Below are 13041 nucleotides of genomic sequence, written 5' to 3'. Positions count from 1 at the left end.
TGTGATCAACAAGAACACAGATATCTGAGCCATGACATTTGTTTAACTCACCCTTTACTTTCAGTGTGTTTTGAAAAGTTGGAATGATTTTTACTTCTTGGGATTTCAAAGCTGGTGGAGAATCTAAGGGGGAAAAAAATGATCAAGTTTAAACTTACTAGAAGTCCTAAAAAATCGATAGAGATTGCCTAGTCTCTTTATTGATTAACATTTCGTACTGTTGTGGTTTAAACCCAACAAGCAACTAAGCACCATGCAGCTGCTCGCTCACTCCTCCCACCGCCCTGGTGGGATGAGGAGGAGAATCCGGACAAAAAAAGTAAAACTTATGGGTTGAGATAAGAACAGTTTAAGAATTGAAATAAAATACAATAATAATGGTGATGAAAGGGAAGATAACAGAAAGAGAGATATAAAACCCAAGAAAGACAAGTGATGCACAATGCAATTGCTCACCACCTGATGACTGATGCCCAGACAGTCCCTGAGCAGCCATCGGTCCCTCCTGGCCAACTCCCCCCAGTTTATATAAGGAGCATGACATCCTATGGTATGGAATATCCCTTTGGCTAGGTTGGTTCAGCTGTCCTGGCTATGGTCCCTCCCAGCTTCTTGTGCACCTCCTCACTGGCAGAGCATGAGAAACTGAAAAATCCTTGACTTAGGATAAGCGCTACTTAGTGACAACTAAAATGTCAGTGTGTTATTAACATTATTCTCATACTAAATCCAAAATTCAGCACTGTACCAGCTACTAGGAAGAAAATTAACTCTGTCCCAGCCAAAACCAAGACACCTACTACTAGTTACACTCTAGGGGAAGTTTCCACAAGGTTTCATTGGAGGATTTTGCACAGTGCTTTGTGTTCCATCTTTCTATATATTTCACTAACCGCCAAAGTCCAAAGACCATGCCCTTTGGCTGTGGTAATTTCTTTCATTATTTATTCAAGACATCTATTTGATGCTGGCCCTGATGTTCCGAACTCAAAAGCAGCAATCTAATCCTTAGAGCACAGTGTTGTAATAGTGATGCGGAAAAAGCAGTGTTAATGTCTATGTCTGAACCTTTGCCTCTCAGTACACTTAGAAGCAGAAAGTTACTGAAGTATATTAGAAGGTGAGGATGAGAAACAGGAGCTGTTTTTTTCTGAAGCTCATGTCTTTCTTTGTGCTGAGACATACACTTTTGCACAACCAACTCTAAGCAGACTTTTTAAAAAGCAGTTTAAATTCTGTGAAACTTTAATCACGTGCTTTTCATGCAAAGACTTTTATTGGTACAATCCCGCCCTGAATTTTCCATGTCCAAATCCAGTGTTTTCTCTTTGGATCCAGCAATGAAAGGGATAGAATACTTAAAGAACCTGGAACGTGATTTTCTTAACATGAGAATGAGGAATTGATGCAGTTTCTCCCTTGAAAGTATCAAAACTCTAGAATTTGATGACTTCCAAACTGTAGATTGTGCAATGCCAGCCATTGACTTCTGCATTTAGACCAAGAAAACATCACTGAGACAGATATGTGTTTTAGAAAGACAATCTCTTTTAGTCTTGATGTAAAGATTTTAAGGGAAAGCACACATATTACCATCCTTGACAATCTGTTCCAATAATTAAACACACTCACTATTATTAAATAATTTGTGGTACACTTCCATTTTGGGTTTATCATTATTTTAATTGCCAGCTAGTGACCTAATAAATTGCAGATTGCAGGGCAGGCTTAATGATTAATTGTTTCAGCCTGTCATTACTAATATACCAGTCAGCATTGTATCCTTCCACCCTTATTTTGCTCGGTACAGTTATGGTGTTTGCTCTGTACAGTTGTGTCATGCATGATCTTGTAGTGCTTAATTATTCTAATGTTTAACATAGTTACAGTTTTCTTATTCTCTCGTGATGCAGTCCTCTTGATGCAGCATAAAAAAATGTATCTTTTATTACCCACTATCAAGTACCTTGGTTATATGTATGTATACACACACCTCTTCTGAAAATACACTTTTAGATAGAAGGTATGTACCTTTCATGAAGTTAAAGATTAGATAAATGTATCATATTGGTAGACCAGATTCGCTGGGCCAGATCTCAGAGGAAGTTCTCCAGTTTAGAGCAGTCAGAGATTGGCTGGGAATTGGGTATTGTCCAGAGGATTTCTCTCTCCTTTTTTTTTTTTTTTTGGGGGGGGGGGGGGGGGAACGGGACAGGGGCAGGGGAAGGGAAAGTATGTTCTAGCTAGAAATAAGATTCTAGTAATCTTAGTATTTATCAATTTAATTTAGGACAAAATCTTAGAAATAGATCAGTATAAAAATACTTACTGTTTTGTCGCTGCAGGGTGGATGAAGAAACATAGTTTGATTTTGGTTGTTGTTCATCATCCTGGGCTTGAACTGCATCAAGAAGAATGGAAGAGGAAAATGTTAATGTCTAATTTTCTTGAGTTCCCTCATCATTTCTGAATTATATCTGTTTAAACATGCAACAGTCAGTATATCAAAAACCAGCAAAGCTATGTTCTCAGGTATAGGAGGTCAGATTTGTATCAAGACCTGTGCTACATGTAACCACGATGGCCATATACTTCTCCTGCAGCTTTTTTTTTTTTTTCTCCCTAATAAATTACTGCAGGGAAGCCATCAAAAACATGCCTGTTATAATTTGAGCAGATCCTTATTCTGTTATTGTCACAGTATCCCCAGATACCCTTGTTAGCTTTTCAGATAAAGGACTTCATTTTCTTAGTTTTTATGATCACTGTGTACTTTAAGCATCAATAAAACCCTTTGTCTAGCCAGAGGGCTTTAAAAATAGGTCCTTTTTTACAGGAGGAATTCATTTTAGAGTTAGAGGACTGATCTCTGTCCTCCTTTACTGAAAGCCAAAGTTCGTCTGTATTTTACAGTTTCAAGCACTTTTGTAATAAGCAGCAGGAGGAAAATAAACGCACAAGCCACACAAAGAAATAGGCCTTTCCAATAGATACATTTGTGACTGTTGATTTTGCCCCAAAGAAAACCTTTTTGCTTCCAGCAAAGAAACCATTTCTCACTCCATTCCACGGCAGCATCAGAATAGGAATACACACAAAATCTGCAGGGGCCGGGGGGGGGGGGCTTTTAATGCACCGCTTAGTGAGAGTTCATCAGCAGGCAGGTTGCAGGGGAGGCTACGCTGGCCAGAGAACACCAAGGCAGCAGGCTCACCCTCTGCTGCAGCCCACAACAAGAGCAGTCTGAGGGCAGCACTGCTGGAGGGGCTAATGCAGAAATCAGAACTGCAGGGAGCTCCCCACGTCCCTTCCTTTTTGCACCAGCTAAGGATCTGCAGCTAGTGTTGGAAGGACATGCTGTGCCTGTTTTTAAGCTATGAACCATGCAGTGCTTCTGGGCTCCTCCACAGCCTAGCCTCAGAGAGCTTTTTGCTTCTCTCACCACGCACAGTATGGCTCCAACACTCTGCCTCATGTCATAGGCATTGCAGACTCCTGTTTCCATTGCACGGTGTGGTAATGCTACAGCTAGTCTTTGGATGGGCTATTCTTTGACACCACCACTTTTTAACATGTTACTGTGGAATTACCTGGAAGTAGGAAAAAGTAATGTAATACAATAAGATCTGCACCTGAGATCAAAATGCACTAAAAACTAACATTGTTGTCACCTTGAGCTTTAAGGGGCATTAACAGGTGAAGTATATGTAAAAAAGGTTTCCACTCATCTGTGAGTATTAAATGCCCTCTTAGAATATTTAAGGCAACTCCATTTGTTTTCAGCCCATCAAAAAACATCCCTGTGCTCTAAGATTTTATGCAACCTCATGTGCAAGAATAGATGAACTTTCAAAAATCTGTTGTCCAATGTTTTTCAAGCAAAATCTCTCCTTTTTTTCAGTACTGTATCATCAGCTGATAAAACAAAGTCTTTAATAATGCATGCAGACAGACTCCACTGATTTGTTCCTTCCTAAAGCCACTTTTGCACCTTTTGGTTTGTGCATTTAGAAATGCCATGCCACCTTGAAGAGGACATCAAAAGACATCAAAAACTAAATGCAAATCTTGAGGCATTTTGGTAGAAATGTGAGTTCCGAGTGAGTTCTACTGAATTCAGTGGAGCTATTCCAGATTTCAACTGGAGAAAATAGGATGAGAGCATAGGCTGCAATACAAATGTTCAAGACAGTTAATTTCTTCTTCTTAGGTAGGAAAGTATTTGTAACAGCAAAGAAAATCTTGCATAAAGGTAACAGGTTCATTAGCTTCACAAAGCCAAGAAAAACATTTCAAACTTCAAAGCAAGTTATAAATTCTTTAAAATAGTAAAAAAGCCAAACAAGTGAATCTTCCTACCTTTGATCTGTATGAAGGCAAGTGCTAGTATTGATATCTGTAGCAGTATTCGTGTCCCACCACCTGTACCCATCTTCTGGAAGTCCAGTAGAAACTACCGAACAACCTGCCTCTGAGGAAATACCTGTCTGCTCCTGAGTCTTATATAGTGAGAGAGTAGGTTTTGGCTCAGTTCCCAGATTGTTTCACAAGGTTCTTAAAAGGTGGGGCTTCAGACATTTTAGTTTTCCTTTGCAGGTGCACAGGTAAATAGAGGATGCTCTGACTTTCCCTCAGGTATTTGCTCTCTAGGAGGAGTCTTCTTTCTATGGGTCTTTTTGATGAAATATCAAGAAGTGAGCAGGAAGAACTTTTGCTCAGGCTTAGTCTTCCCAAATTGTTATATATTATGGGATAAATACAATTTAAGGGAGTTCTGAGTGACTTTTGAGCAGGAGCTTGGAATGAATTACTTCACTTTTTTTTTATTTTCCTCCTCATGGTAAATGATGGCAACAACTTCTCAAAAAAACTGAGGAAGTTCCGCCTGACATGGATTTTTTTAATGAGTTTGCTCATTAATGAGTTTGCTCATGAGTTAATTAGTGCTACTTCAGCTGTTTCTTTTCTGAGTAAACATGATTTCACCATAATAAATTACATTGATTCTACCTACAATTAAAAAATATAGATTTTCTTGGTGATTGCTGTTCTTAGAAACACAAAAAGATTGATTTGCAAGAATGTCCTTTGGAATGTTCCTTATCTTAGGAACAATGAGAAAGTGAACAATGTTTTGTGAATATGTTAATATATTTATTTACAGCTATATTACTCTTGTGAATTGACCTTTTCTAGTGTTTTACCCTGGGGTATAGAGAAACACAGTCATTCAGTAGGAGGATGGATCCCATAATCCCACATGGGATCAAACAGTTCCTGCAAAGAAGGTGGTACCGGGACAGTCTCCGTATTCTTTAGCAAGAGGACAAGACATAATTAGGTTTAAAACTGGAATGAAGTTTAGGTTAGGTGTTGGGGAGAAAGCTTCTTTTTGCAAGGATGGTGAAGTACTCATATAGGTTGCCCAAGAAGACTGTTGAATTTCCATCACTGATGGTTTTTATGAACAAGTTAGAAAAACACCTACCTGAGAATGGTGTAAGTGCTATTGATAGTGCCCTGGGGCACGGGAATAGTCTAAATGGCCATTTGAGATTCCTTCAAACATGATTTTCTATGACTTTTTTCTGTGTTCTCTCTGCTGGAGCAATTATATTTGAGGAAGTAAATTCACATTAAGAGAGAAATAAAAGGCACATTTTTTTTCCCTAAGCAGTAAACAGAAGCAAGATGCTGTCTTTCCCAAACATTTTAAAAGTACAACTGGGTATTTATTTTAAAATAAAAGTGACATAACCAAATAAAATTGGAAGTGTTGAGGAAAAGAATTGGTCGATTTCAGTCATAAATTTTACCTTTGGCAACTTTATTGATGTATAAGTCTGTAGAATTTACCTATTAGTATTATTTAGTTAGAAAGAAGATGACTACAGGATACTTGTATATACAGAAATACATGCAGTGAAAATTTAAGGAAAATGTTATTGCCTCTAACAGTTATTATCAAAGTTCCAGGATGAAGATCTAAAAAAGAAAAATTTTAATGGATATAACTGATGTGTAATTAAAGCAATTATAAAATAGTATGGTGAAGTCAGCTGGGTAACATACGTAAGCTTATTAAGTGATTTTGCTGGTGAGAAGAAAAATATGCTTTATGAATCATTACATTGCTTACCACTGAAAAATAATTCATATCAGCAGTTGCTATGTTGTGGTTTCATATACACAGGTTAACATTTTCTGCATGTTCAGGGAAGTACTATGACCCATCAGAGATCCAAGTTTGGTCACTACTGTTCATTCCCTTTGTATGGCCATCACAAATCAGGCTGAAACTGGTTTACAGTTAAATTTAACCCCTTTGAGCTTTAAGGCACCACTAAAAGTGTTTCCCTATGTCTGCATTTTTGGCTGAAAGTCTCAAATCTCTTTTATGTCATGGATCACATTATCCTTACACTCCTAAGTGGTTACTTCATTAGTTAATCCTCTTGCCATGTTAACTTCCATTATCTTGTGCTGATTCTTTTCAGAAATTATTATAAAATAGATCAAAATATGAGACTTGCAAAAATAATTTCCAAATATTTATGGTAAATTAATTTAGTAGTATTACTAATTATTCACATAAATAATTTCTTTTCAAATTGTATTTCACCTCCATTCACTCAATAGACCTACACAGGTGACATGGAAGAGTATTTTTGTTAAGACTTTGGTTTGGAGTAACATGTGCAGATTTGTGTAACTGTTTATAGTCAAACCAGTGTTCAGCTGACTGCATAAGCAGAAGTATTAATATGTTAGAAAAAAATATTGATGTACAGTTTGGGGTTTTTTTTAACAGAAATTATAAAAGATTCTGACATTGCATTTGATCTGAAAACTCTGACACTTCTGTCTATAGTTTCTCTTTCTTTTTCATGGGATCATATTCCTACTCTCTCCATGTGCAATATTAAATTGAATGAAACATTTCAGTAAAAGAGTTGTTAGCACTTTCAGATCCATTCTTTTTAATCCTACATGATCAAATGCTCCATGGTGATGATATTAATTCACACATCTTTCTCATGATTTCTGAATCTAGTTCTTCATAAGAAAAAATGAGACCATCATATCTTATTTTCAGACATCCTCTCTGTAGAATGCAAATAAAATGTCCTAGGAAATTTGGTTAACTTTCAGGTGCAGTAATGATTGAAATCAGTGTCTCCATTTATATTTCTAAGAGATAGAATGATGGACTTGTAGAGACATGCAGAAGGTGTCTAGTCCACCTAGTGCTATATTGGAGTAGCTTCATTTCGAGGGAAGGACAAAAACATTTGTAATTGATAGAAACTATGGCACTTCCTCTGTGCCAGCGCTAAAATGCAAATTAACAAGGATCTGCCTGCTGGGCTTTTCTTGGCTGGTCATTTGCCCACTTCTGAGGTTGAGTTTAAGCTCCAGAATTGGTGCTGGGACGTTAGGATTTGCATTCAGCTGAAGTACCATTCTGATTGTCCCTAATTTTTTATCTGTGCAAATTAAAACCCACATTTTTTATCTGAAAGTTTCTATGAAAAGTGAGGCAACTGATCAGTTTCTACGCAAAAGTTGTTCATCAACATTATAGGTGTTCTCTTAATTATGTGAAGATGAACTACATTTTGAACAGTTGCAGTAGGTATCTTATAGTATGATACAATATAGTCTATCTAAAGTAAAGCTATAGTTAAAGACTAGAATAGGGATACAACTCCTTTTATGTCCTTTACTAGATCTTAGTCTAATATGGTGCCATTGATCCATTCCTTTACTTCCAAGTGCTTAGATAAATAAAACTCATTGATCGAAAATCAAATCACATTAATACCTGAGATTTGAAACCCTGTTTCATTAACATGAGTAGTTCTCCTGCTGTCTTTTAGTGTGTACACTGTAGACAACCAAGTACATAATGCTTTGATCTCCACTGCAGCCTCTATGCTTTTCTATAAAACATGCAATGTGTAATATGATTAGGTTCTATTTCTGGTTTCATTTCTATTATCATATTATTCTATATTTTGAAGGTTGCAGTGTCATTTAGAAGAACCCTAGCAAAGCATAACAAATTAAAACAGTCATTGGAAGCTGTCTAGCTGCAACATAGGAGGCTAATTTACACCAATATGACCGGGAAGTAAAATACATTGAGTATAGTATCTCTCTTTTTATTTAACAGTTTTCCTTTGGGAAGAAATTCAGTCACAGAACATCTTAGAGTCCTGTATGAACACATTCCACCTATGCAAAGTTAGTGGAGAGACCTCATTTTATAAGTATTGCATGTCAAATATACCCATGCTCTTATATTAACAAAGCTCCTTTTCCTCGGAAAGATCTGAAATGTCATGACTGGTGTGGACAGGGTCAAGTGGACAATAGTATTTGTATTAGCATGATAATGTGAGATTGCCACAAGTTCCCAGAGTAACCCTGTACTGGTATGAGGTGTTTTCCCACAAGTTCCCAGAGTAACCCTGTACTGGTATGAGGTGTTTTCCCCTGTAATAAAACATTCAGAGGTTGAACAGGATTGTTTTAGCCTTCCTTCACAACTTTCTGCAACTCCACTGCCAAATTTCGTGTTGTCATTCCCAGGATTTTGCATACAGAATAACCTTTCTCATGGCTGGCTGCTTCTGCCATCTAGATCATTACTGTTTCTTTGCTTGAGATCTACCTGCAATCAATGCTGCTCTGCATTCTTCTCTTCCTTTTCTTCCTCCCTCCAGTGTCCTTTATCTTCTTGACATACCCAGTTGAAGAAAACTTGGGATCTGTTGGTTTTTTTTTTCCAGTGTATTTGTCATTACATACAGTGCTGTATGGTCAGAGTATGGCTCCCATTTGTTTCAGCAGTAACTAAATGCACATTCAGTCTCAGCGTTTCAAGCTGATTGTCTAGAAAATGAAGAATGCACAGTTAAAAACCATGATTATGATTTGACATGAATCTTTTAACTGGCATCACAAATGAACTTTGTGGCACTCAAACAGCTTGATGATACTGTCCTTGCTCTTTTCAGCGTTTTCTTCATACAGTCACTTCAAATTTAAGTTCTGCAAGAAACAAATAAATAAACAAAGCAGGAAATCTTAAAGACAATTTTACCAGGAAGATCCCTGCAACGCTCTGAGTAAGAGAAGGTTCTGCAGAAAAAATAATGTGCATCCTGTACCATGAGGAGTATGAACACAGGGGCCAGAGTGAGGTTTCCATGTTGTCTGAACACATCCGGGATATCTCTGTGTATAAAGCGGATAAACGCTTAAGCCTCTTTATAGCTTGTAAACTCAGACACCACAACTGTGCGTACTAATATTTGAGATTGGTATTATAGACTAAAAAATTGATGTACACACATACTTGAGGATATATTTACATTGTGCAGTGGTGCATGTTGCGGAGATCCCTGTGCTAGCAACAGCCAATGTAAATTTATAATAAAAAATAGTGTCACTACATTGATATGAAGTTGCAGCCAAGAGAATTTGCCTTTCTCTGAGGCACTGACACTGCAACATTGTGTTTGGGATCTGAGCTGATATCTCTACGCAGGGCTATACTGTGCCATATGGTCATAGCAGCACTGCCTAAAGCCAGCTGAAAGCTGGACTCTGTTATGTAGTGCCATAGTGCCCCAAAATAATAATAATAAAAATCAGTCTTTAGAAGAAATTGGTGTTTGCAGGCTCAGAGAAATAAATGGTACAACTAGTAAAAAAGTGGATGAAATGGAGTGCTGAGCTGAGCAGTATATCTAAACCTTCAAAGGGACCTATTAGTGATATACAACCTCAAAAAGTCTATGTACTAGAATACTCTGGTGGACATCATTCTGCTGAATGGCACTCAGATACATTTGTAATAATATAAACAACAGGCTGTGTAAGAAGGGGATATATGTATACTACCACCACTAGCAACTTTTGTCAGAAGTCCTATTATTAGTGGAAGTTGTACGGTTCTTCCTCCACCAGACCGTTGCAAATATACCCTTGGTTTATATCTGTAGCAGACTTTCTTTATCCAAAAAAGTGCATGGAAGATATAATCAAATGCATAGAAACAAAGACAAACATGGACAAAGAAACAAAATCTGTGGTCCATGTATGATTCAAGGCTCTGAGAAACTAGTTAAATTTATAGCTGTGGTGTAAAAGTTAGCAGAGACCTCTTTAGTATTTCTATTTAAATATTGCCATTCATTTTAATAATTAAAGTTTCTGCTATGTCATTGAGGGGAGAACTTATTGAAGGGGGGGGGTGTGGGTGTGGGTGTTGAATCTCTATTGTAAAATAACTTTTTAAAGTTCCTTTTCTATATTTAGCATTTCAGTTTACAAACTTAGATAATAGTACAGCAGAAAGACTTAAACTAATGGAAGATATTGGACAAAATACAGGGAAGTACAAATTGGCCACGAATTAATTTCGCTTGGAAATTTGGATAAGGTTTGTAAGTGTCAAAGGATTGCCATCAGTTCTGCAAGACCTGGAACAGGACTGTAAGTACTTTGAAGACAATCCTGATGTTCACTCATGTGGTTATTGGTACAATGCTTTATATTAACATTCTCTTCATCCATTGTTTTATTTTTAGTTTAGTAAATTTTATGCAAAACTCCTCTTTATTTTTATAAAATATTATTAAGTTTGCAAGTTCAAAACACTGGGAGGTATTTGTGTTAAGAGTGTCAGCACAGTTTCATGAGGTAATTTTAAATTGCATGAGTGAAATATTATGTTTCTTAGGGGGTTCTTGCTTTTTTTAGGCAGAGCTTAGATAACGAGTATTGCATCTTAAGTCATTTGTTCAATTATTTTTAACTATGTGTCCTAACACTTTGTTACCATGTGTTATTCAAACCTTACTTGGAATATAGACTTATCAGCTTCCTCAGTTACTTTGCTGGGTGCCCATCACTGGAGTACCTGAGAAGTTCATCAGTAGTAACGTATTGCTTTTGAAAATATGTTTGGAAATACTTGGGGTTTATTATCTTTGTTTTACATATTGCTAGATGAAGCATAGAAAAGTTATGGGTATCCAGTAATTTTGGGTGAACAGTCTAACACTCCTAGGATTCATTTTTCAAAGTACTGAGCTTTATTTTGGTAGTATGCATGTTTAGTGTGTAGACTTTGGGTAGAACTGTGAAGGTCCCACACTTCTGCAGCTGAGATGCTGAAGTGTCCAGCATGGCATCTAGAAGAAAACAAATCACTGACTGTGAAAATTGCAGTTTAAACAGATATATGCAGCATCAAAAAAGAACTATTCAAATTGAGAGAGAAATTGAATCCATTTCAACTTGGCGACATCTGTGTGCCACATTTACTCCACAATAGCCAAATTCTCCAGGCAATGAGAAAGAGGACTGTGGACAACCATCACACTCACAACATGCTGTCATTCAGCCTTGAGTCCGGGTTCACCCTCCCTACAGCAGGTGCTTGATGTGCACCCAGTGAAATAGGAACCCAGCAGAGAACAGCAGGATCCAATCACAGACATTGTGTAATACTGCATACGCACAAAGATGGCACATTACAACTTCAGATAGCCTGCACTCTTACTCACGTAAGTAATCCTTCGTCACTGCATCTGAGTTGGCAGAGGAGAACTTCTCATGAGAAATTATCATTTCTCTGGGCTCTATGTTTTAAGTTATCATAGACCATGTTTTTTAGATATAGTTTCTAAATATGCATCATGGAGGTGAGGCATGGTCTGCATGGTTTGCTAACCTGAACTGTCAGCCTCCTTATCATTTTGGAATGCCAAAGTATGATATAAAACAAGAATGCTGTCAAACTTGAGCAGCTAGACTTGTACTATATTGAACATTCAATACGTCAGCGGATGAATTGTCTGTTGACTTCTTTTATAGCCAGTTTTTGGCTTTATTGATCTGAAAACTGTGAAAATCCTTATCTGTTTTGATCCATTGCTGCAAGTGGCTGAAAACTGGTGTTGCATGTTCATGTTTTGTACATAAGAACTGTATCGACTGAAATTTCTTCCCTTGACTTGAAATGACTGCCAGAGTTATAGATGAACAGAAGATGATTCTGCTCCTTTCTATTGTCATAATCAGGCAAACTTTATCAATAGCTGTTTGACTGTCAGTCTTCAGTAGGAGTATGATGTTGTAAGCTTGTAACGATTGCTGTAGCCATAGTCTGATTTTGACAGAGTACATTTTCTAACTCTGCAGCTCCTTCGAGTGTTAACAATATTTCTGACTCAATTAAGGCAGAGTCTGCATTATTAGTAATAAAGTGAACAGAGAGAATCCCACACAGACTGCAGATCTGAAGCAGATTTTGGTGAGCTGCTGATCAGGGAAGTAAGACTAAATTATAAACTGTTTCTAGTCACCCTAGAAATCAAAATAATGATATTTGTAGATTCCCTGGACAGTGTAAAATTCATCTAGTTTTCATAATAAAAAAGGTATTCAAGTACTTAATTTCTAGAAAATAGATTTGCCTTTTTATTTGCTTCACTAGGTTTTCAAACACTTGATCTTCTGTATCTCATCTGTCTCTTGATACAGTGGCCATTGTGGTAAGGTAGAATATGTGGAATTTTTTTTTATCTTCTTGATAATTTTGTTCTACATTATGTTATCTTAAGACATATTCTGTGTGTGGTTAGTTCTGATACATGCATGTGGGCTGAAGCCATTATACAGGTGCAAAGTAGAAGAGCTATGATTCTTTTTGTATGACACAATAAAGCACATTTATCTCTTGTTTATATTAACCCACAACTAGCTTTAGGGAAACACCCCTCTGTCAGTTCTTCATGTGTCTTCTGTACTTTTTTTCCTTCTTTTGAGAATATGGTCTGTGATAGAACAAGAGTAATTTGTGCTAGAACATTTAACTCATTGGCTGCAATATATTATTTGTGCATGTTTACATTTCGTGAGTGAAATAACAGTAGATCCTGTTTATTGGTGAAAGCACTACGCCCTGTTGTTGAAGAAGTTACTGTAATTTTGTGGAGAGCAAACTTTTGACTGCTGACTCAA

At 37.1% G+C, this 13041-nt stretch overlaps 1 protein-coding gene across 1 annotated transcript in view; it reads right to left on the bottom strand.

Moving 5' to 3' along the window:
* The window catches only part of LOC104319679 (mucin-5AC), a 42551-nt gene extending 38119 nt beyond the window's left edge, over positions 1-4432 (bottom strand). Inside the window, exons 1-3 of the mRNA XM_069804032.1 lie at positions 4360-4432; positions 2330-2401; positions 52-123 (exon numbers count right to left, since the gene is read on the bottom strand). Coding sequence (XP_069660133.1) covers positions 52-123; positions 2330-2401; positions 4360-4432 — 217 coding nt within the window. The remainder of the gene's footprint in view (positions 1-51; positions 124-2329; positions 2402-4359) is intronic.
* Positions 4433-13041: the final 8609 nt, after the last annotated feature.

Source organism: Haliaeetus albicilla, chromosome 16, assembly GCF_947461875.1.
Source record: "Haliaeetus albicilla chromosome 16, bHalAlb1.1, whole genome shotgun sequence".
Lineage (NCBI taxonomy): Eukaryota > Metazoa > Chordata > Aves > Accipitriformes > Accipitridae > Haliaeetus > Haliaeetus albicilla.
This window is presented reverse-complemented; position numbering and strand designations above follow the sequence as displayed.